This window comes from Pezoporus wallicus, unplaced genomic scaffold, assembly GCF_028554395.1.
Source record: "Pezoporus wallicus isolate ANWC-B61680 ecotype Strahan unplaced genomic scaffold, APGP_CSIRO_Pwel_v1 contig_6401, whole genome shotgun sequence".
Taxonomy (NCBI): Eukaryota; Metazoa; Chordata; class Aves; order Psittaciformes; family Psittacidae; genus Pezoporus; species Pezoporus wallicus.
This window is the reverse complement of record NW_026638608.1, coordinates 3,892,892-3,918,445: the sequence shown is the minus strand read 5'-3', so window position 1 is coordinate 3,918,445 and position 25,554 is coordinate 3,892,892. Positions and strand designations below refer to the sequence as shown.

Sequence of the window (25,554 nt, the reverse complement as noted above, 5' to 3'; positions counted from 1 at the left end):
CTGGTATTTCAATTCAAGCATATTATAAAGAAATAACATCACACTAATCCATTTATTTCTTCAGTGAGGTTTTATCTTGAGTTTAAAGAACTGATTCTTGCTTTGAAGTAGTTTACAGAAATGATTGGATTTCTTAATATATAATAGGCAAAGTGTTTTTCAGGAAAAAATATCAAATGTGACTATTAAGCTGTAATATCAATGCTTTATTTATATTGCAGGAGAAAGTGGATGCTCTCAGAGCAATATCAGCCATTCAGCTGTACAGGAGGGGACAGTCAGTGTGCACAGTCCAAAGAAATCAGGCAAGATTACTCCAAAATTTCACAATCACATGGTTCACCGTGTCTGGAAGGAGTGCATTCTCAACAGGTCACAGTCCAAGTAAGGCAGCAGTCCTGATGGCTTGTTAGTAACAAACACAGAATATATATAAGTAACATCGTAACAGTTTTGCCTTAGATAGTGTTATTCCGCACGGAATTCTTTGGCCACTAATCAAAGCTAATGATGCAGAACAGATTATCAAAGAAAATTTGTTCCTGCATTCAGCTGAAAACTCCTGACACTTAACATTGTATTTGCAGTTGTGTATCTTAATTGTGAGTCTTTGATGTCGCAAATCTATCAAATGTGCCTTTAGCTAGCTGCTGTCAGATTTATTGATTGCAGTTTCTAGCTCTAATTGTTGTTACGAGACTGAAAGTTGTCTGACTGAAGGACAAGTAGGATGTATTTCATAGTTAGAACTTTAAGGGTAATAATAATTGTAAAGCGCATTACAGGTTGGGCTAAAATTCCAGTCAAAAGGGATATGGTGAATTCACGTTGTTAGTATCATGGGCCTTCATTACTAGAGATTAAAGTGTATGAAAGCTCTATTTTTTCACTATTCTCATGTAATTTCCTCATTGGATATGTCAGAAGAATTTCCAGATGCAGTTTAAATTGCTTGCCCTCTGCTGCTTGTGCTCAGACTCCAGACAGAGGTATCTGATACAGAGCCGGTACCATCCTCCCGTAGAAATCAATCTGTAAGTTTTAAGGAGTAGTAAAGGGAACTACTGTTGAATACAGAATTCTGTGTCAAAAGTGAAGTAGAAGGAAGTAATGTATTTAAGGGGAACAGATGCACATTTATGCGTATGTTTTTTAAAAATGTTAGTAGTGATAACTACTAAAATAATTTAATCTTCTTCAGGAGGAATCAAATCACAACTGCAAATATGGAAGAGGAGGTTCCTAACAATGCTGTTTCGTGGGATTTTGTGGATCCAGTCCAAAGAGTCAGTTGTTCTTGTTCCAGGTGAGCTTTGAAGAAAGTAAGCATTTATCATATTGGAAGAGCCCTGTTTAATTCGACACAGGCACACTTACAAAAGGGAGTTATGTTTTAGCTGAGAGAAGAGGAAACTCTGATACCAAAACTCTGATCATCACTCATGTTCAGGTGATCAATGCACATCTTGTATCATTGTCACTTGCAGTAGTTGAGTGGAAAAATGATTCTAGGCTTGGCAATGTGGGTAGAATCACTCAAACACTGTTTGTTCGTAATGAACTCATCCTTCAGGCTTTTCAGAGATGTGAGCTTTCAGGTTTGGAGTGATAAGGTTCATGATGAAGAGGGGCAGAAGCTGCCTAAGTTTCCAAGCATCCTGATTGAGGGATAGTGCTACTGTCTCTGGAGGAAGAGGAAAAGGAAAAATAGGGCCAAGAATCGCTTTACTCCATGTCTGCCATGACTCATGACACCAAAAGCTACCCAAGAGAATGTAAAACCTTTGCAGCATGGTCACTGGCACCTGATCAAAAAGAAATCACAGCTTATTGCACAAACACTTCAAGAGTGTATTAAATTATCTGTCATGTTTGATGAATGCTTAAAGTTGCAGAGTGTTCAGCCTGGAGACTGTGCTGTATCCAAAGTGAAAGTGTTACTCTCTTGCAGCTCCTTACATTATACATATATTATATATACATTATATATCTGATTATATGTTGCTTTGCTTGTATGGAGACACTCAAGAATGTGGAACAGATAAATGTTTTCTCAAGGTGCCAAGTGTTTCCTATGGAAAACTGAGGTCAAGCTTTGCCTGGAAAGCATGGGGAACCAGTAGTGGACAACAGAAACCTGGTTCTATGGAGAGGTTCACCTGCATTTGCAATTTCACACTGTCTTTTTATACCTGCAGTGATAACTACATCATGCTTGAGTTAGTAAATACAGCAACTGGGAAATTAAAACGTTATCCATGAAATGAAAATAATGCCTCATTTCAAACTGCAATAAGAATTTTCTGTGTAGCTGCAGAAACCAGGCAGCGACTGTGATACAGCTACAGTCATTATGGTGCCCATTCTGTGTGTTGTATAGATGAGAGTATGAATGTCAAGATAAGATCATAAAAATCAGTCTTAAAGGGTTGTCTGGTACTCAGCACCAAGTTCAATCTTCTGTATTCCCAGCTTGGTGTGTTGAAGAACAGAATATCTAAAATAATTTCCTGCAGTCGGTTAAAATACAGTGAATGATGGAGAATTAAGTCAGTTAACGTTACAAGAACATGCTTAAGGCAAATCTGCAGTTACTAAGGCATTAGCTCCCCATCATGGGTGATTGCAGCTAAAGACCATCTGCTGCAGCAGAGAATTGGCAACATGTCCTGATAACAGCACAGCCCACAAAGACAGCCAGGACAATGCTACACAACATGGTGGTTACAGGAAAATGATATAGCAAGTACAAGGAGTTGCATTTGTACCGTTTGACAGCCCCTGTATACTGTAAAACTTGGATATTTTCATATCAAAGTCATAAAAGCAGAATTGGTTTTTTTCAGTCTAATAGTCCACTTGTGATAATGTAGCTTTTCTGTGTGAGCAAAAGTGCATTATATGGTTTGAAATTTTTTTGTTACTGTCCTAGATATTGTAGTTTATAAACAGTAATAGGGATGGAATGATTTCTTTTCAAATGGTATTTCACTTCAAACAGGTGTAAATATTAAGCACAATTAAGTCATAGCTGAAAAAAGCTAGAAGTTGTTTAGACAACTAAACAGAAAAACCCCAAGCAACAAAAAAGAGCAATAAAAATATGGAGGCTTAGATGTTCCTGTTGTCAAGTCCTTGGGGATTATAAAATCATAAATGGTTTGGGTGGGAAGGAATCCTTAAACTCATCCAGTTCCAACCCCTGCCACAGGCAGGGACACCTTCCACTGGAGCAGCCTGCTCCAAGCCCCTGTGTCCAACCTGGCCTTGAACACTGCCAGGGATGGGGCAGCCACAGCTTCTCTGGGCACCCTGTGCCAGCACCTCAGCACCCTCACAGGGAAGAGCTTCTGCCTGAGAGCTCATCTCAGTCTCCCCTCTGGCAGGTTAAAGCCATTCCCCTTGGCCTGTCCCTACAGGCCCATCAGCCACATGATGAAAACACAGCTTAGCAGAACCTGAAATACTGAATTTTAGTCCTGTGCTTCCCAGTCTCAAAGATACTGGGTGCAAATTAAAAAAAAAGCCCTATTAAAATATGAAGCCAGTAATAAGTTTGCATGTTAATGGTTTGGTTTGGTTTGGTATTTGCTTTCTTTTGGTTTGGGGATAAAGTTGCACTTGTGTTTCCTTACCTGATAAGGAGGAGGAAGCCGCCATGAAAGCATCCTTCTATGCACTGAGTGTGTGAACCTAACAAAAATGACTCTCATCTCTCTCTTCTGTAACAGATGCTCCAGAGTGTGCCAGAGTAGTGGGGCAGGTCCACAGCAGTCATTTTGTCTGCAAGGCTGCTTTCTTTAGGGTAGTAAAAGCAACAGGAGCTTGGATTGTTATATTACCTTCCATCAGAACAGTCCTAAGCTTTTATAAACAGTAGATCTTTCTTTGTAAGCTGTTTTATGGATGCTGTCTTTATCCATTTTATATTGGGCAGAGAAACTGCAGCTGAGTTGGCTTGACTGACCTGGTCCAGATCCTGGGCCCATTCCAGAATCTGTTAGAAGAACAGGAACAGACATAAGATTTCTCGATGCTTTGGGTTCTGTTGTGGCATTTTTGTTTTGGGTTGGTTTGATTTGTTTCCATTAGCTCAGGTAACTGTCTAAACTGTGCAGTGACTTGTTTCTGTGCCTGCTTTCAGGCACAAGGTTTTCAAACAACGTTGTGCTGCTGGCTCCAACCGTCCCCCAACGATAAATCAGCCAGGATTCAGCGCGGGAACATCGTCCTCCTCATCATTGCCACCTCCTGCCTCTTCGAAGCACAAAACAACAGAGAGACAGGAAAAAGGAGATAAACTGCAAAAAAGGCCTATGATGCCATTTCACCATCGGCCCTCTGTGACTGAAGAGCTATGCATGGAGCAGGACACATCAGGGCAGAAGCTGGGATTAGCAGGAATGGAGCCCTCTTTAGAAGTCCCTAATTCCAGAAAATATGAGAAGCCGCTCTCTATACCTGCTAGAAATCCAAGCAAGCAAATGAATATGAATCCTATGGATTCACCCCATTCGCCTACTTCCCCTCTGCCTCCCACACTCAGCCCCCAGCCAAGAGGTCAGGAAGCAGAGAACCTGGACCCACCTTCTGTACCCGTAAACCCAGCACTCTATGGCAGTGGGCTGGAGCTTCAGCCGTTGCCCACCTTAGATGATAGGACAGTCCTCGTTGGCCAGAGGTTACCTCTGATGGCAGAGGTCAGTGAGACAGCATTATACTGTGGGATAATTCAGAACAATGAGTCAGTAGATATGTGGAGGACCTACAGTGTCCCGTCCAGTGATGATCCAGAGTTCAGGCCTCCAGATCTTCCATGTGAGAGATACGATGCCAAGATGGAAATCAACTCGGACAGCACTGCATTGAAGAGGTGAGAATGCCAGCTGATCTGAGGGGTTGCTTTGCTACCTTTCCAAGCATGGCCAAACTCTGTTTTCAGTTGAAACTGAAACAAGCAGATAACATTAAATGCTTAAATAGAAATATGCTATTACAATGTGTCTTACTTTTTTCATATCTGCCTTTCTGTTGGACGTGATAAGAACTAATTGATCTTTTGTAACCTATAACACAGTCATTTGAGCAAATGTAAGAGTTTTTTTAAGCTTATGTCTTTTGGCCATTTTAAAAAAAAGAGCACCTGTGTTTAGTTATGCAGCCTTCCAGATATAGAAATGCTTGGTTTGAGGGAAATTCTGTTACTAGCACTGTAGAAGCATTTCAGTGTGGCTTGTCCAGTGGTGTATGCTGATACTGCATATGGAATAATACTGCTTCTTCGGAAACCCACTGTGGGTATTTGAAACTGATGGAAGTTTTACTGTTAACTTTAGTCTCAGTAGGATGGAAAACAAGAACCCCAATGGGCCCTCTGGTCTGTACACAGAAAAGGGCAAATTCTAATCTTTTATAAATGTTACATTAGAAAAACTATAGTGAACAGAGTTTTCCTGGATGAAAAACATGAACTGTCTAAATTTGAAGGAATTTTAACTGTCTCTTCATTATTTTTTTAACAATTGGAGTTTTTTAATGCAAATGTACTTATTTATAACTTTAGCATGAGAATTTGAGTTCCTTTTACGCTGCCCTAAAAGTTACTTTTGCATTCTGACATTGCATAGAAAAAATGCACTTCAGAGAGTAGTTAATGAAAATGGATCAGCTAAAATTAGTTAAGGGAAAAGGTTTGAGTCATGGCAACCTTGCTTTTGTGATTACAGTGGAGTTTGCTGGGCTGAAAAGGTTATGTGTGCTTCAAAGTGTTTTGATTGATGTAGTGAGAAGATTAATACTTGTTCATTGTTCCAAAGTAGTTCTTAATACAGTAAGATATTTAATACCAAATGCAGGCAAACGCATTGTTCATTTGAGGAAAGAACATACTCCTCTTGGATTAAGGAGGATGGAGTGGGCTGTCTTTGTGTATGGCAGCTACAGATCCTAAGAGCTGTTATTTTTCCTTGCTATAAACACCTTGATGGTGTTTGTTTTGTTTCATGACGGCTTTTGCTTCTTTATTTTCACTTTCAGGCTCTTAGCACAACCTAATAAACGGTTTAAAATCTTGGAAGAGCAGAAGCCAGTGCAGCCACTGAACTATCTTGACCCCTTGCCTCTAATACAACAACCTGCAGAAGGCTGGGGAGACGTGAGTGATCCTTACACTTTTGAAGATGGTGATATCAAGTACAGCTTCACTGGCAATAAAAAATGCAAACTTGGGGCCGAGAAAGATCCTCAGAAAAAGAACAAGGTAACACGGAAATCCAGAGTCTTTACTGTTAATGTTCTGATGGGATTTACTGTAGCACAGGATTTGCTCTGCAGCTCTCGGGAAGAAACAAGCCTGTTCCACAGATCAGAATCAGAGATGGTGTGTTTCTGCCCTGCACTGGCTCACAGGCAAATCTCCCTTTCTCTGTGGTAATTTTGAACTGGTATTTGCTGGTATCCTTCTCAACATGTTTGCGTATGAAGACACTGTTGTGGCAAGGAATGCTTCCCGCTTATGTGTATTCAGCTTGACCAGCAGCAGGTGCCAGACTTATGAAATAAAATTTTGGGCCTTGTACAGATGAAAGAACTTAATGGTCTTTTTTCTTTTCCTTGCTTGACACATCACCTCGCTGCTAAACTCGGATCTCTTCCCGTGGGCAAAATTAACGTAGCCTTCTGCTGACAGGATTGGTGGCATAGAGACTGTACTGGCTTTGAACATTTCTTTAGAGGGGTTCTTCCGTATGTGAAAGAAAACACTTTGATCACCATTCTTAGGTCATCACCTGCCCCATATGCATGATCCTTCTTATGTATCTTAGCCAGTCTGGAGGTCACTCACTTGTTCTTGTGCAGGTAACCACCACACTTCAAATAGCTGTTTCCTGGAGAAATGGAGGTGGCCAATTCTGTGTGCTGGCTATCAAAGTTGACTGATGTGTACGGAATCCTTTGTAAATAGTGCACAGAGTTACTCCACATGTAAATAAACAGCAGACAACTGTGTTCTTTTCCCTTCTTAATTATTTTTTGCATCTCAGAGCATTTAATCCAGAGCCCTGAGCATGGCTGGACATAGGAAAACAGTTGTTCTTTGATAAATAGTTTAAATTAATGCCTAGTAAAAACGCTTGGATTTTTTTTTATAGTCAGAAGATGGAATTGGTACCAAGGAAATCCCCACGACGGGTCATTCTACACCAGTTCCTGATGGAAAAGATGCCATGTCTATTTTCAGCTCTGCTCCTAAGGCTGGTAAGTAAAAGCTCTTCAATTCGATCCTCAAAGCAAAACTGTTCAAAACTGCTCAATAAAATCTGAAAGGAAAAATCACATACTGAATATTCTACTGCAACATCAGGGCTATAGCTCCTGGGATAGAAAAAAAAACCTTGATTCTACTTGTCCTTTTTATAATAACATAATTACTTTAAAATTTGTAAGAACACTGCAGCTGAGCAGTAGCTGCCTTCATTCTTTCCTGATACACCTGCAAAGCAGTTTCTAGGCTGCATCATAGAAGAGCGGGCTCAGTGATTCTTCCTTGTCCCCTCTTTAGAGTAAGAAGTCAAATTGAGAAAAGGCATTCTTGTGTTTCTCAACTTTGCTCCCATTTTTCTTGTTTTTCCCTTTCTTTTTGACAGACACCCGGCAGGACAATGCTGCAGGCCGCGTAGGCTCTGGTAGCCTCACACAGGTGACAGATCTGGCTCCATCACTTCATGATTTAGATAATATCTTTGATAACTCAGATGAAGATGAGCTTGGTGTAAGTCTTTGTAGGACTGAGTGTTCTGTAGAGTTAAACCTTAGTCAAGAAAAGAGGGGGAGCAGGATGGAATCCCAGGGGGGAATGATTCTCCCTAATAGATAGGAAAGAATTTCCAGGTAGGCAGGCTTGGATTTTAACTAGGAAGAAGTGCTAGCAAAGAGAGGTATCCTTTCAGGAGATCCATCAAAGTGAGAAATCATCACTGTGTATATATAATTCAGGAATATATCATGTAGGTTATATCAAAGCTTGTGTTGTCTGGCAGTTTTTCAGGCATGAGGGAACCTGTATACAGCTACCTTGCTGATTCAGGCATTGCTTTGGCAGGCTGTACGAATACTGCCACAGGTAAAGCTTTATAAATGCATTACATCTAGTTTCATGTCCTTTGCTTTTGTCAGTATTTTGTGTTCTCTTGAGAGTTACAGAATCATTAACCAGTGATTTGTTCTTTTACCTTGTCTGAGAAGCTGCCCAAAGAAAAATAAATTCAACCTTACTGAGTTTCAGTAATTCTCTGAGGCGTGTTTCTTTCTATTCCTACAGCAGTTTATTTCAGTGCAAAGAGGAATAGTTGCTGAATATTAGGAAATACAGAGGGCAAAGCAGGTTTACATCAGTTACTAGGGAAAAAAGCCTGAGGCGCACGGAAAGGCAAAGATTAGAATAATTACTATATTCAGGCTTAATCTAATATAGCCACAACGATACAGAAATGATCCTATACTGATTGATAGTAGATAATACTGTTTAAAAGTCTGATGGCTGCTTCTGGACTACTTTTCAAGTACACCAATTTATTTACCAGTCCTCCCTGTTCTGTGGTTCCACACAAACTACACTTCAGACGTTGCAGCTACAGGACTGTCAAATTACCTTTTTCTGTCAAGTTGGCCTGGCCAGACCTAATGTTCTTCTGCCTTAAAACCTGCATGTGTTGAGCTGTCCCTGTGGTGATACTTTATGGCATCTTACTCTGTGTTGTATTTTCATTGTTATCTCAGAATAGTCTGAACATGGAAGCAGGTAGAGTAGTCAAATTAATTTCAGGCTGTTTGTGATAACATCTTCAATACAATTTGTGTGTCTATAGATACATATGCTTATATGTATGTATCTATATGGGAGGGTATAGACAGGCAAATATTTCAGAGACTTTTGTTTTTGTTTTGTTGTGGTGTTGAAAGAGAGGAAAAAGAAATCCAGACTCCTTGGGGGGAGTGGATGGGAAAGGAGAAAGCACACTTTTCTCTTGTGAGATCTCGTTCAGAGAGTTTTCAGAATCTTTAATAGCTTCTGAATTCCAGTATGTTGTGTATTTTTAGCATGGTATGTGATCATTCTGCTTTTAGGCTGTATCACCAGCTCTTCGGTCATCGAAACTGCCGGCAGTGGGGTCTGAGGAGCGCCCTGTAGGGAAGGATGGCAGGACAGCAGTACCTTACCCACCAAGTGAGTAACAACTGATTGCCATTTGTCCACAGTTCAAATCTCCTTACAACTACAACACTGCCTTTACAGAGGAGGCTTGAAATGTCACTTTTTTAGGATTAAGAGGTAGTGTGCTTATTTTGTTCTGGAACTACCAGATGCCAATATTAAGAGGATAAGCAGATACTAATGAAAGCAATGGATAGTAATAGACACATGTATTTGTCATATGCCTACTGAGATTTGAGATATTATTCTTTGACATTACTATCTTAGATTGGAAGTATGGGAGAGATTTGTTACAAATCTTCATTCAGAAGCTATCCCGTCTATTCTCAACTCACTGTTTAATCTCAGTTAGTCCTTACCCCATTACTGTATCCCTCTAAGTACAAATCATTCTTCTTTTTAAGCAATTCAAAGTATTTAAAGCTCTGACTTACCAATTAGCCATTATGATGGCACCTGTCTTAGAAGAAAATTGCATTCAGCATTTGACAAATTCAGACTAAAATCACCTTCAGGGTTTAATCTGGATGTGGAAGTGCATGATTAAAATGGCAAGGAATGTGCCAACAACTATTGGGAATTATGACTTTTACTCTCTGAGATATATGGGCTTTCTTGCACCAGAAAGGAGGTTGTAGTGAGGTGAGGGTGGATCTCTTCTCCCAAATAACAAGCAATAGGACAAGAGGAAACGGCCTTAACATGCACCAGTGGAGGTTTAGATTGGATATTAGGAAAAACTTCTTCCCCCAAAGGCACTGGAACAGGCTGCCCAGCACAGTGATGGAGTCACCATCCCTGGAGGTATTTAAAAGACGTGTAGATACGGTGCTAAGGGACATGGTTTAAGTGGTGGCCTTGGCAGTGCTGGGTTAACAGTTGGATTTGATGATCTTAAAGGTCTTTTCTAACCTAAACAAATCTGTGATTCTGTTTATGTAGGTGGCATTTCTCTCAAGGTGCAAGAGAACTGTGTTTGTGTTTGTGCATGTGTATGAGTGGGAGTTGGAAGGTGTTGTTTTGGTATAGCACTAATCAATCAAGTTATGAATTACAAATGGCTTAGTGGTGAGGAGGAAGAAGGTTTGATTTTTGTGGCCATTATAAGCAGAAATCCAATCTCTCTGCAAATCATTCCTTAATGCCTTCTCATTAACTTCAGCTGGTAATGAGAACAAATAGATGGAAAGAAAAAAGCCAGGCTGAAGGAGATGAGTCAGAGTTTTATGGACCCATAAAAGCTCTGCTGATTTACTCAAATGTAGAAGTCTGAAGTATACAGAGATTGGATTTTGACAGGTTTAGTTGATCCATAGCTTTTTGAAATATGCAAAGCTTTCTCAAGCATGACACACATGAAAATGAATAATGGTAGTTAGCCTGTTGCGGGAGGGTTGGGGGATTGTGTGTAATTAAACTTTTTTATGAACCTGCACTGCAGAATTTTGCTAACTGGAGTGAATGTGAGTGTGAGAAATTATAAACTATAGAGCTGTGTGGAATCAGTTCACTGCATACACTCCACTTCTGCTTTGTAGCTGTCACCTTGACACCAGCTGTTGAGGCATAACAGTATCTGCAGGGAACTGAAATGCCTTGTACATCATAATAAATTTCTACTGACCACATTTCATTTTAACCTTCCTTCCTGTCCCCCTTTCTCCAGTTTCTAAAGCATGCTTCTCTTTGTTGAAAAACAGAGGCAGTAGCTAATCCAGCTGGCATCCTGCTGGTTATATTTCATACTAGCATAGGGTAGAAAATAGTTTTTTTCCATTCTACTGAACCTCTGCTCAACAATAATTTGTTCTATATCAAGAAAAGACTAAGGTCTTTTAAATACAAAGACTGAGAAAGGAGGTGGGGGGGAAGAATTAAGTGGAAATAATTCATGGTCCATTATTTACTGCTTCAGGTTGCGAAAGACTGTTCAGCTTAGATGTTACTACCAACAGAACTCCATTTTGAGAGGACTTCACCTCTTTGAGTTAAAGAATTAAATAGACTGGCTATCTCACCTCTGTGCTCTAAAGAGAGGTGTGGGCTCTGTTAAGGCAGAGTGGAGATGCATCTTGAGGCTGCAGCATCCTACAAAATATACACTATCAGTGTATGTGTTCATGTACTGCATGTAATTTGAATCCCACCACTTCTGTCTTTTTCAGTTAGTTTTTGACAGTAGTATTATGTTGCACCATTTGGATTTCCACAACACGGTGTTCAGCAGTCAGAAACCCATCTGTATGTATTAATGAAGTTTCCATAATCTTGAGGCTACAAATGTTAGTGAGTACAAGTAGGTCCTTGTGTCCTGTCAGCTTGGGCTGGCTGTACATCTAGAAATGGAAATTGAATTGAGCATTCAGGCTGGCAGAAGAAGTATTAAAGAAGAGACACCTGTGGGAATTCATCCTTCTCTCATTTGAGTATTTCAGTGGTGAATTCACCAGAGTGATGGTTATGTCCAGTGAATATCTGTCCCAGTTCAAGTCAGGAAAAGATGTATTCTGAACTGGAAGCAAAATAAATACAGAAACTGGTAGCTGGGGAGAAAATACATGACTTTATTCTGATTCTTGTTTGATTGCATTACACTCTGTAAAGCTTTTCTGTTGGGGCTGGGGTTTTTCCTTAACACCACCATACGATGGATGATTGCATGACATTCGTTTACTGAGAAGTAATTTAGGGATTTTCCTGGCTTAATGTCTTGTGATGCAAAATGATACTTATGTGGCTTCCCCTGACACTTGGCACTTCTGGATGTCTGGCAGTGTGATTCTTAAACAAAATTGCCTGTGTTTGTGTTAGCAACCGGAGCTTTCCTTCAGGAGTTCTGTCACTGTGGACCAAATGAGGCTACAGTGACTATGGCAGTGGAAAAATGGAGCTAAGTGCACACTAATTCCAAAAGCCTCCTGGTTTAGGGCTTGGTATTGGCTCTAAAAAGGGGAAGAAACTTCTCTGTGTCTCCTTAGTAACAATTGCTGGGTGACCTCTGCATTAATGTCATTAATCTCTTCTCTTACGAAATATTATTTTGTTGCTCATTGAATTTGTGTATCTGCCAGTTTGGTGTTTCTGCTTGCAAAGTATCCCTAGGAATTTCTGAAACTTATCCCTAGGAGTTAACTATTCATCTAGGTTTATACTGGTGTCAGAGCTCTAGTAAGTTGGTAGAATCTTTGCTAGGTTTTAACTGATGAAATAAGAGCTGGTATTGAGTCATTCTCTTCTGTTGTATTGGATTTCCTATTGAAGAATGTGTATTTGAGTGATTAACAGTGCATCATTTTATCATATTTAGCTGTGGCAGATCTCCAAAGGATGTTCCCAACACCACCTTCTCTAGAACAACACCCTGCCTTCTCCCCAGTAATGAGTTATAAAGATGGGATAAGTTCAGAGACTGTGACTACCTTGGGAATGATGGAAAGTCCTATGGTCAACATGGTTCCAACACAGCTTGCGGAGTTTAAAATGGAGGTGGAAGATGGACTAGGTAGCCCTAAACCTGAAGAAGTTAAGGTAACATGCCAAGAGATGTGATGTTCTTTTAATCTCATCTCTGTGTGGTTTGATTTGGTAAGCAAGTCACATGTAGTGTGTATAGCAGACTACTTTAACAAATGGGAGCTGGATACCTGTAAAGTACCTGTCAGGCGTTAGCTGGGAAAAAAATTAATCTTCTAGTAAAAAAAGCTTTTGAATTGTTTCCCTGATTTTAACTGGGTATTTTTCTTCTGATAATTTTATGTGTGTAATATTTCTGGGTGTTCTCAGGAACCAAACAATATTATATGTGAAATGAGCCCCTGTGCCTAACAGAAAGAATGTACATATCTGAAAACCCATCATACTTGTGACTGAGTAGCTGTTAAATGATTGATTTCTTCAGATAATTAATTTCCCTGTAGCACCCTTTATGCATAGGCTCCCCTTGCTGCCAGGCTCTGGGGATGCAGCTAGGGTAAAGTCATGCATGTAGAAAGGCTGCCTTTTTCTCTCTGAAATGTTGCCTTTTTTGGTTAGGGTTGAAAATCTCTGAGAAAGCCCAGGGGTTGAACTTGCTCTGTTTCTTCTTCAGCTGATGTTACTTCACAAGTTTTAAGGCCAGATGGGACCATTCTTATCTGACTTTCTGTATAACACAGGTCAGGTAATGTCACATAGTTACTCCTCTATTGAGTCCTGTAGTGTATCTAAGAACTATTTTTAAATGGGGACTCTGCTGCTGGGTACTAGTACTCACCCTCCTGGCTTTACATATCAAGATGTATCCATTTCTCCATAGCATCACATAAAGGACTTGACATAAGCACCAAGTATACATTGATTTGTATGTCATTGTTCCATCTTTAGCACAGGTTAAGAGGTAGGATAAAACCATTCTGCCTGCTTGTGTGTATTCTGCATTACTTAACTTGTTGGGCCAATTTCCATCACTTCAAGTCAGAGGTTGTCGTTCCCATATTTCCATGTGTATAGCTTGAGGGGGGAGGTATTTAAAAATGCACATTCCCTTGTAGAAATAACACCTGACTTTGTTCTGCAGTGAGCTCGTTTGAGCACAGGTAATAAAAAGGGAGATACAAACCATAGCTCTGTCTTCCTGGTAGTCCCCAACCCTTGATTTCTTCTCCTTCAGGCCCACCCTGTCCCTAATCTGCCACAGCCTGTTCATGCAGCCACAGCCTGTTTCAGCAGCCATTTCTCTCCCCCGCACCACCTCCTTCCCTCTTATTTTGTGCTCCTGTGAATGTTGGAATTAACTGGAGGCTTATTTTTAAGCATCTGCATTGCTGAGAGCACTGTGCGCAGAAAGCTGCAGCACTTGCAGTTGCATGGACAAAACGTAATTGTGTATTAATATGAGAACACCAGCAGGTACATTTATCCTAGTGGAAATGGTTTAGTCAGCTGGAGATTAGTGAATTCTCCTACATGCAGTAACAGTGTACCTTAGGCAGGCTGAAAGTAAAGCAGAGGCACTCCACAGGGTGCCTTTCTCCATGACAGCATCTGCTTTGTCCCCGAGAGAGGAGGAAGTCCCTGTCCCCACACAGCAGCTTCTTGCATTCAGGGATTCTGTCTCCATGTTACACTGAAGCATGTCAGAGCAGGCTCTGGAGTTACCAGCTCAGCTGGTGCCTGTGGAGGAGCTGAGCTGGACTCTATTGAGAAAAAGACATTGAAAAGTGGGCAAGAGTTGGTTCTCAGTGTGCCCCTGGTGAACAGGGTTAACCACCCGGAAAGCTTGGCATGTCTGTGCTGCTGCTGGGAGATAATTCTTCCTTCGATCCTAACTTCTGAGAGGCTTTGCTGAAGTACAGCTCGCCATTTGCTTTGTATAGGTTGTGCATCTCCCAATTTTTCTACCATTATGAAAGTTCAAAGTAAGTTTTATGTAAGATTTGTAAGACTTTGTCTTGCCATGGACCCTGCTGGCTTTCGTCTTCTGTTTGTGCCTTCAACTGTTGGTTTAGGACTAGGATGACTTGGGCCTGGAATGAAAATCTGTACTGGGATTTGTTGAGCTGAAAGATTTGGAGTGGGAGCAGATTTTAGGGCATCATTGATACTGAAGATATTTTAATCTCCCTCACAACCATTTTAGGAGTATTAAAATACATGGTTTAATTCTGCCTGATAACATCTTCAGCAGCACAGTTTACTTGCTTTTAAGTGTGTCACACCTGCTCATATACACCAGCGGGGCAAACAGGCACCCAAACCCATTGCTAACCATTTTGGGAACATGGAAGTAGATTGCTTGTGCTGAGTATTCAGCACCTGAAAGTAGTAATCCACACATTCCTCATCTCCAAATGCTTACAAGGTGCAAGGGTAAAACTGCAAAGATCTAATGAGATGTTAAATACTGACATTCTGAGAGAGACTGCTGTGACTGTTTTAATCATGGCTTTGACTTTGCAGTTGTGCCTCAAAAGGACTAGCTCTTTTCTTCTCAAAGAAACCTGGACTAGCTCTAGAAACTCTGGCTGAAGTTCTTGTCATCATTCCTGCAAACAAATGTGATGGTCAATGGAAGTCCAGTTTGACTGCACTTCGTTTATATTTCTATTTAATACTACATTTACTAGATCGTTTAGTATTTGGCATGTGTTTAGTGTCCACTGTTACTACTTGGATTATATTAATCCCCTGCAGGGGGTTATTCAGAGAGGCTGATTTAGGCCACCTGAGGTGTCTTCACACCATGACTCAGCCTCTCTTTCCATTGTCAGTATAGAATTTATGCAAAGATCAGCCGCTGAAGTGCCTAAATTAGGTGCTTAATGATAGGTAGTATGCAAATGTCATAGTACACTATTCAGACATAGCTCATCTTAAATGAATCTAATTGTGAAATCTCCTGCCACTAGAGCTGCACAGCATCTCAGGATGATAAGGAGCCTCAGCTGAGTTTCCTTGAAGGAACTACTCGTGAATGTTTTGTAGAATATTTTTATTCATAGAGATATATATTTATTTATATACTTAATTTTGAAAACAAAAAAGCATTTGTAGCAGGCTCAAACAGTACAGTAGGTTTTAATTAAAATGAGTATGCAAATATCAAGCACAACCTCACTGTGTTGTTGTAAACGTTGTCACTTGGGTGTTACAGGATTTTTCCTACGTGCACAAAGTTCCATCATTTCAACCGTTCGTGGGCTCCTCCGTCTTTGCTCCCCTGAAGATCCTGCCCAGCCAGTGCCTGCTACCTCTGAAGATCCCAGATGCCTGCGTGTTCAGGCCGTCCTGGGCTGTTCCTCCCAAAATTGAACAGCTTCCTTTGCCACCTGCAGCCACTTTCATTAGAGATGGCTACAAGTAAGTACTGTCTTGTAGGAAATCAGTTTGTTTATGGAAGAAATTAATTGCTGGAGACTTTGAAAGCTGTCAAGAATCGGCACCATTCAGTTAAGCCGCAATGATAGTGCAATTCTGTCCTGAGTACGTTTCTAGAGGAAGCAGCCTGTATCTTTAAATCAGTCTGTAAATCCTTTAAATCAGTCCTTCTCCAGCTCCAAAGGATCCTTCAGTGCTCTCAAAAGAACTGCAAAAAAAGAAATTGTAAACCCTTGATGGTGCCTAGGGAGTGTAATTGAATTCCCAGGTTTTCTTGAACAGTAACTGATTCACCAGGCCTGAGCTGGTTATTAATTTCAGGTATTTGCTGGGGAAAAAAACCCTTTCGTTTTCCATATAATCCAATTAGAGTGAAGATTATTCCTGCAGGCTTCCGACAGAGTGTTGATTGCCAATCACGGTTTCTAGGTCACCTTTTCTTATCAGTCTGAGGTATTCAGTGTGTTTCAGATTCACAACTCCTGCAAACCTTTGTTCATGGGATTTTTTTTCCCCTCTTTTGCTTTGAGTTGTGCATGCATCTGTTCAACGTGATAAAATGATTCTGAGGAGTAAGGACTTTGCTATTTTCCTTTCCAAGTCCCTACTCATATGTGAGCATTAAAGCAATACTCCTTTTAAATAGCACACAAAATACACAGCAAGAACAGACAAACATGAGAAAAACCTCTTTCTCTCCTTTATCAAGAGACTCTTCTTACACTTTTTCTTACTCCAGTATGAAATGAATTCAGAAAAGTGAGCAGCTTATTAGCAACTTGGAAAGAGAAGAGTTAAGTAAAGCTCTTACTCTTTTGATTGGCCCCATATTCCCTGTTTCTTGATAACAAGTCATACCAAAGAAAAGACCGATCTCATGGGAAGGTACAAAAACTGTTCTTTGGTCACTTGAATTTGGCAGAAAATGACAAAAACAGGTAATAAACCCCAGCTGTGACAGTGGATGACCCAGAAATATGTTTCTTAGTTTTACTGGAGAGTTTGTGATGGATGTGTCATGTTGTGCTGGAGACTCTGTAATCCTAAATGAGTATTTGATCTGTAGTGTCTGGAATCCCATTGCCAGTTGCATGCCACCATGAGGTGTGTATGTGCCACGTGTGTGACTTGACAGTGATTTAAAGTCATGGTTTCTAAAGTCAAGTAAGACTTTTTCCCCAAGAAGGTTGTGAATGCTCCATCCCTGGCAGTGTTCAAGGCCGGGTTGGACAAAGGCTTGGGTGACATGGTTTAGTGTGAGGTGTCCCTGCCCATGGCAGGGGTGTTGGAACTGGATGATCTTAAGGTCCTTTCCAACCCTAACTATTCTATGAATCTACAGTTCAATGCCTCTGAAGTATTTTCTTTATTTCCACCGATATTTTCTCTTTTCACAGATAATCATGTTTCAAACAACAACTACAATTCTCTTTTCCCTAAAAAAGTTGTGAACATCATAAAGGTTTAACTTGATAATTTATATAGAGACTCTTCTCAAAAGCATCTGAGTTTTAGGCCATAGGGTCATCTTTAAAAGGGCAAAGTGCCTGAGATGGCACCTTTTTATTAGGGGAATAAGAAACAGCAGTGTTCATTGTAAGAATTTCAGTTTTAGTTGAGAGACAGGTTATGAGCACAGTGTGTGTTCTCTTTGCTACAGTTACAGTGAATCCTTCCTGTTTTCACCCTCTGCTTGTATTTAAAAGTTGTCAAAATCAGTCATCGCAACCACCCAGTTTGTGACGGTGTTTGACTGTTTCTCATTTATTTCTTGCAGCAATGTGCCTAGTGTTGGGAGTTTGGCCGACCAAGACTATCTTCAGATGAACACTCCTCAGATGAATACACCAGTGACACTAAATAGTACTGCTCCAGCCAGCAACAGCGGCGCAGGAGTTCTGCCATCACCAGCAACTCCCCGCTTCTCTGTCCCTACCCCTCGCACGCCCAGGACCCCAAGGACTCCCAGAGGTGGGGGTACTGCGAGTGGTCAAGGATCTGTAAAATATGACAGCACAGATCAAGGTTCACCTGCTTCTACCCCTTCTACGACACGACCGCTGAACTCAGTGGAGCCAGGCACCGTCCAGCCCATCCCGGAGGCCCACAGCCTCTACGTCACCTTGATTCTCTCAGACTCTGTGTTGAACATCTTCAAGGACCGTAACTTTGACAGTTGTTGTATATGCGCCTGTAATATGAATATTAAAGGTGCAGATGTTGGCTTATACATCCCGGATTCATCCAATGAGGATCAGTACCGGTGCACCTGTGGCTTTAGCGCTATTATGAACCGCAAACTTGGTTACAACTCCGGGCTCTTCATTGAGGATGAGCTGGATATTTTTGGCAAGACCTCAGACATTGGCCAGGCTGCAGAAAGACGACTGATGATATGTCAGAGCAACCTGATCTCTCAGATGGGTGAGGGAGCCAGAAGAACCCAGGAACCTCCAATGAGCCTCCTCCTCCTCCTCCAGAATCAGCACACACAGCCCTTCACATCGCTGAGCTGCTTGGATTATATGTCCTCCAACAACCGTCAGACGCTCCCGTGCATGAACTGGAGCTATGACAGGCTGCAGGCAGACAGCAACGACTCCTGGGTAGAATGCTTCAATGCCCTGGAGCAAGGCAGGCAGTACGTGGACAACCCCACTGGTGGAAAAGTGGACGAAGCCCTCGTGAGAAGTGCCACTGTACATTCTTGGCCTCACAGCAATGGTATGGGTCCAAACAGATTTATGTCTTTTCTTTGAATTTGCTTATGACTTCTGTGAATTTGTTCAAAACCTCCCAGTCATGAGGCACTTAGTCTTATGTGGGAGATGATATGCATAGAAATATTCATACAATCCGAGCCTGATTTGGGTTGGAAGGTACCTTAAAGCTCCTCCAGTCCCACCCCCTGCCATGGGCAGGGACACCTTCCACTGGAGCAGCTTGCTCCAACCCCTGTGTCCAACCTGGCCTTGAACACTGCCAGGGATGGGGCAGCCACAGCTTCTCTAGGCACCCTGTGCCAGCGCCTCAGCGCCCTCACAGGGAAGAGCTTCTGCCTAAGAGCTCAGCTCAGTCTCCCCTCTGGCAGGTTAAAGCCATTCCCCTTGGCCTGTCCCTACAGGCCCTTGTCCAAAGCCCCCCTCCCAATACCTTGTCAGCCCCTTTAGGTACTGAAAGGCTGCTTTAAGCCCTTTATTCTAGAAATAAAGTAAGGTTCTGAAAGCTTTATACATTACATCTCAAGTACCAATAATAATCTGGTTGTCCTTAGACTTTGTGGTCTAAATTCTGAAAGAGCCTGTGGGTGTTTGTAAGTCTGCAGCAGAGGTGCAAAACTAATTCAGGTATTGGGGGAAAGCAGAATTATGGCCCCTCTGGTTTTGGAGAAGTCAGCAGAAAAGAAATGCTTTGTATGAATGTGTCACCAAGAAAAATGAAAGTGATTTTATAATGAAACATCACATGCTGAAGATGCTCTGGCTTCTTACAGTCTGAGCTGGACAGCAGCAGTGAAAGGTATGTGCAAAGGACTGTGATGACAGGTTTATTTCAGCAGTGTTTTCAGACAGTGCCACCGTAAATGCTGTTAAGCTAATTAGAGCTGTGCACATCTGGGCATTGTGAGAGCAGTATGAAAGAACAATAAACCAGAAACTGTTGCCACCTCCAAATAATCCTTCCTTTCCCTCACTGAAAATGACTGCTGCTCCTTTGTCATTTGCAGTCCTGGATATCAGCATGCTCTCCTCCCAGGACGTGGTGCGCATGCTGCTGTCCCTGCAGCCCTTCCTCCAGGATGCCATCCAGAAGAAGCGAACGGGAAGGACCTGGGAGAATATCCAGCATGTGCAGGGACCACTCACCTGGCAGCAGTTCCATAAGATGGCAGGACGGGGAACCTATGGTACATACATTGTGGTGTATGCCAACAGTTCATATGGAAGCATGGTTTTCTAGAGATGCACTTCCTTATGGAAGAACATTGGAACAGACGGGCTCTTTGTGTCTACTGGGGCCGGGATGTCTCTTCACATGGCTTTAGAATGCATTTGCAGCATACCCCTGCACACTGGAGTGGAGGCTTCACCCTCCCTCACTGACACCTACTTACAAGTGCAGAAGTGCTGGGTGAGGATCAAGCTCCCCATCTGAGCCTGGCATTTGGCCTGTGCAGAAGCTCCTGGTGGATAAATCACATGCAGAGCTCTTGAAATGGTACCAAATCACAGTGGGCAAGAGGGGCCTTGAGCTATAGAAAGAGGGTAACACAAGAAGTGGGTATACTTTCTCCACAGAGAGGTTTGCTTGTTCTAAGGTTTCCCATAGACTTAATAAGAACTTTCAGTTTCAGGTATTTCCTGGCTATAAGTGACTCTTCTGGAAAATACAAATGATAAAATAGCTTTCGTGGGTAAATGTGTATTTCACACCTCTGATTTATCTCAGTCTAAGCCAGTGCAGTCTTGCTTAGAGGTTGATGGCAACCCTCCCTGCTGGGCCAGCGAGTGCTCCAGGGCTCTTACAGAGAGGAGCAGGAGGCAGTTTATACAATTGCAATAACTTTGCTATGTGTATACACCTAGGAATAAGTTTGTAAACGTTTTACTGTGTAACTGTGCACAGCCGGGTGGAGGTAGATGAAAAAGTATAAAATCAGGTTTTATGTATTCATGTTATTACTTTTGATTGAGTGAGATGTGGTTATGGTTATGACAAAGGAAAACCACAAGATTAAGCCTCAGGAAGGGCAATACCTGTATTTGCAGTACACTGCAAGATGGTTTATTGTGACTTTTTAGGGAAGTTTAAATGGTAGATGAGCTTGGATCAGCTCCCTCTGCTTTGGCCAACTGAGCTTTGATTTTATGTCATTTTTTATGTACAATATAAATCTTTCTTCTACTTTCTTAAATATTTTTTCCCAAGGAAAAGGGCTGGGGGAGAACATGGTTTATCAGGCACAATCCAGCCTTGATCCATTTCCACTCTATGGTCAGACTTCTGGGAGGCTCAGGATGGCAAGGGATGGCTGATTCCCAGTACTCCTGTAAAAGAACCCACTGCCGGTACATCAGAGAACCCACTGCAGTTAAACCACTTCTTTTAACACTTCTTCTTTCTTTTTTTTTTCTCTTTGAAGGCTCTGAGGAATCTCCTGAGCCTCTTCCAATCCCGACTTTACTAGTGGGTTATGACAAGGACTTCCTGACAATTTCTCCATTCTCCTTGCCATTCTGGGAGAGGCTGTTGCTAGACCCTTATGGGGGCCATCGGGATGTCGCCTATATCGTGGTGTGTCCAGAAAATGAGGCCTTGCTCGATGGAGCCAAAACTTTCTTCAGGGACTTGAGTGCTGTATACGAGGTTGGAAAGACAAACCACACTGAATTATTGCTTCTTAAGTGTCATTTCTGTTCTGCTGCATATTTGTTGGGAGAAGTCTGCGGGGTTTAAAGTAACAATTGTTTGAATAAGGATTTATTTCATTTTGAGGACTTTCTGTGTTTTCAGATTCTGAAAGTACTGTCTAATTGAGTTGTACTGTGATTTTCTTGGCATTTGTTGCCATCTGCTCGTTACAATACACATTCTCTTATGTTACCAAGGGTGTAACACTAGTATTAATACACTTGCAACCTAACACATGAAGGCCAGACCAAACCTGAAGACTGAGGAGTAGACTAAAGAATCGGTTGTTTCTTGTAGTTGCTAGGCTGGAGTTAAAACCATTTCCTTCTTTTATCGTGCACATTGTGTGCTACTGAATTGTAAGATCACCTTGTGACCTTGCTTTTGCTGTAAGTGCAGTTCAGGTCAACAGATAAATGTAGCCTTTTGTTTCTGTATTTATTAAGGAGCCACCAGATGTGTGCTGGTGGCTTTACACTACAAACCAGATTGCAGAGCACACTTGAGTGCTCAGCATCCAGTTACAAACATCTCTTCTTTCCTCAACAGATGTGTAGACTTGGCCAGCACAAACCAATCTGCAAAGTGTTACGTGATGGGATTATGCGGGTGGGGAAGAGCGTGGCCCAGAAGCTAACAGATGAGCTCGTCAGCGAATGGTTCAACCAGCCTTGGGGCACTGAGGAGTGTGACAATCATTCCAGACTCAAACTTTACGCGCAGGTTTGCCGGCATCACCTAGGTAAGGCTCCCGTGGTTTCTGTAGGTGCTCTAGGGGTTACTTGCTCCCCTTTATCAGGGATACCTACTGATGGAAACGGGGCTTTTTCTTAAGGTACAGATTATGATCTGTTCAAAGACAAAGAGGGTACTATGAGGCCTTATCCTAGTTTCTTAATCCACGATAAATTTGCCTACTCTCAAGGCTTTCTTGTTCAGCAGTAAGGTGATTATATCAGGGATTCAAAAGCCATTTCTTACCTTATTAGTAAAGGCAGTTTGGTGTAAGATGCTTGTATGCCCCAAAGATGTTCCACACAAACATACATTGATGTGGTTTGTATGTATCAGCATGCTGGAGTTGGTGTCTTGAAGCATAACATGTATTTATCTGAGAGGCGAGTTCACTAGAACTCTGCAAAGAAGTAGTGAGTTAACACAGGTAAAAAAGTAACAGCATCCTTGGTGAGTGCGGCCTGGATCTGTGCGGTGTAGGCACTTGGAACTACATTACCCCAAAGGCCTGGTCTCCTCTGGACTACCTATAGGCTTATTTCCATCCTGAAACAGTGACCCCGTTTAAAAGACTAGTCTTCTGGTTTTGGTATGGCAACCTGCTGTATTTGTTCTGTTAGAACATCAGGTGTACTGGCTTCGAGAGGGAGAGTAGAATCTGAGTATATGGGAGGGTATAAAGTTTGCTGGGGGAGTATCAGAAGACAGGGCCTGGCTGAATCCCTGGGCTAACATTGCTCCCAGATTTCACCTGGGTAGAGACATGGCTGTTCGTTCCAGAGCAGATCCAAAGGCAACGTAACTGTCTTGTGTTTGTAACTGAGAAACGGGATCTTGGCACAAGACACAGACCATCCAGAGCATCACTGGAAACACATGTGCTGAGACAGTGTTGCTCACTGCTGGCACACACTGACCATGGCACCAGCCACATAAAGGCTTCGTGCTTCAGCTGAAAGGTGCAAACTATGGTTTTGTTTAAAAATAGCCGGGAAGTTTTAAGTAGTTTCTTGAAAAGTGCTTCCTGTGTTTGCCCTGAGCAAGGTGTGAGCGTTCTGAAGTCTGTTACTGCGAGGACTGATGATCTGATTTTGGACAGAAGTCTGACCGAACGTGGGAGTTAGCTGGGCAGTTCTACAGCCTGCAGAATGCATGTGCATCCTTTGAGGAATGTTTGACAGAACAGGCTGGGACTCGTCTATCTCAAATGACCCTGTGACTCATTCCGCTTGCTTTTAGTTTTAATTTCCCACATAAGCAGGAGAAATTACTACAGCACTACTTAACATAAATACCCCAGGCTCACATGCAGAGGTGTAGCATGTGCAGGGCTGGTTGAGGAGCTGGGTGCTCAATTCACACCTGAGGCATCTGGCAGGAGCAGTGTTGGGAACTTCCCCTGCTGGTGATTTACCACCTCTGAGACTAAACAAATAACAAATATTCATTTATTTACATTTTATTAATTTATTAAAACAATCGATGTGTATCTTTTTTTTGATACTGAGGAGCAGAAATAACTATATTCAAGTTTGCCGTTACTGTAGCTCAGGTAAAAAGAACTTCTGGATTTTGAGTCTGACAGAGTGACTGTAGTAGATTGCAGAGCTGAGCACTGTATAAAGCTGCTGTTACCATAACCCAGTTTAGCCAGAGATCATGACATGTCAGTACCAACTTCGATTCACAAAGCTCCACAAAGTCATTCCTGGTTTTAAAGACTTTTGATCTGTATCAGATGCTGAAGAATGATGCCAAAGTAAATCCTTGTGATGGAGCTTATATTCAGGTAGCATTTGTATATTCTTAGAATATTCTAAAAATGCAAAAAATAGTGTGTGACTTTATGGTTAATGCCCGTTCACTTTGATCGGACAGACTGCCATTCATCTCCTTTCCTCTTCTTCTGCTATTCCAGCACCTTACTTAGCCACTCTGCAGCTTGACAGCAGCTTGTTGCTACCACCCAAGTACCAAACCCCAGCGCCAGCAAGCCAGGCACCAACAGCACCGGGCAGCACTGGATCTGTCCCTTCAAACTCAACGTGTCTCTCAGCTGCTGGGGCACCCTCAACAGGCAACTCCTTTAACTCCACCCCCAGCGGTGGCACCACTAGCCTTCCCACAGGAAGCAGTTCATCCTCTGGATCCTCAGTGCCACAGCTGTCAGCATCTTCAGCAACACCTGGCGTTAACCAGATGACCACTACCTCTACTCCAGGGTTTAGTGGGAACATTGGGTCAGGGCAAAACACCAGCACTGGGGGAAACACAGCAGAGCGCTCTCAAGGAAGCACAGGTCCCGGAGGAGATGCAGAATCAGGTCAAAATGCACCACAGCAGCAACAGGAAGGACAGGAAGGGTAAGTGACTTCAGTGCTGAAATGACTCCAAGTACGTCTAGTTAAATCCACTGTTATCCTGGTTCCATACAACCTGTAATCTTTAATCCCTATGTAAATCCTAGAGAGGACCTTCTGACATGTGCAGGGCTAGTGGCCAGATGTAAGTGGAGCAGGACCTGTTTTTATATGTCTATAGCAGTTACGGATAAAGGGGAGGTGGAGAAAACGGACCTCCCTCTTGTGTAACAAGCAGCAAAGCTTGATTCAAGCACATGATCGTGATCGTGGTGTGGCCATTGTGTTTGAGGTGCCTTGGGATGTCCCACCTGGTATTTGCAGCACAAGTAAAACACAAAGTGTCTCTGAGGCTCTGTGCCCGATCTGCTCACTTGGCCTCACTGGTCAGGTGCTGCAGGACCTTTCCTGTGGCACTGAATGCCTCTCACATGGGCAACACCATCACACCTCTGCCAGCAACAGACACAAAATGCAAGCCATGGCTTTGTTTCCATGTGCCTGCATTGCTGGTGTTGCTTTGCAAGCAGGTGCACTGTCAAGTCAGGAAATGGGGTTTTATTGCTGTTCCTTTAAAATAAGCTGCAGCAGCGCAACTTATTTAAAGACTTCATTATAAATAGTCCATTAAACATAAACATTAGGAAAATATTTTTTAACATCTTATGTAAGTAACTTCCTGCGTGAACATGTTTTTCATTACTCTGATAATAATGCATATTACTAAGAGCCATGATATATGTTAGGGAGTTCCTGTATCTTAAGTGAAAAGCCCACATCCTGTTGTAGTTGGGGTTATCCTTCAGACATCTGTTTGCTGGCTCTGTGCAGAACAGTACTTGAGCCCCTGCAGCATGGTTTCTGACAAAGAAACTCTGAGCTGCTTGTGATCACTTACAGATGTTGAGCCTCCTCCTCATGGTTAAGGCATAGCGAAGAATTTTATCAAGCAAAAATGTGCAGTTGCTCCTTCCATTA

General features: G+C 42.1%; 1 protein-coding gene across 1 annotated transcript in view; it reads left to right on the top strand.

The window, feature by feature from the left end:
- The window catches only part of MED13L (mediator complex subunit 13L), a 185,786-nt gene that overhangs the window by 140,987 nt on the left and 19,245 nt on the right, over positions 1-25,554 (top strand). The window contains exons 8-21 of the mRNA XM_057411295.1: positions 222-384; positions 1,202-1,306; positions 4,145-4,873; positions 6,037-6,259; positions 7,152-7,257; positions 7,647-7,771; positions 9,127-9,226; positions 12,522-12,742; positions 15,846-16,051; positions 17,847-18,793; positions 19,797-19,976; positions 21,213-21,436; positions 22,031-22,223; positions 24,135-24,579. Of these exons, the coding sequence (XP_057267278.1) occupies positions 222-384; positions 1,202-1,306; positions 4,145-4,873; positions 6,037-6,259; positions 7,152-7,257; positions 7,647-7,771; positions 9,127-9,226; positions 12,522-12,742; positions 15,846-16,051; positions 17,847-18,793; positions 19,797-19,976; positions 21,213-21,436; positions 22,031-22,223; positions 24,135-24,579 (3,967 nt within the window). The remainder of the gene's footprint in view (positions 1-221; positions 385-1,201; positions 1,307-4,144; positions 4,874-6,036; positions 6,260-7,151; positions 7,258-7,646; positions 7,772-9,126; positions 9,227-12,521; positions 12,743-15,845; positions 16,052-17,846; positions 18,794-19,796; positions 19,977-21,212; positions 21,437-22,030; positions 22,224-24,134; positions 24,580-25,554) is intronic.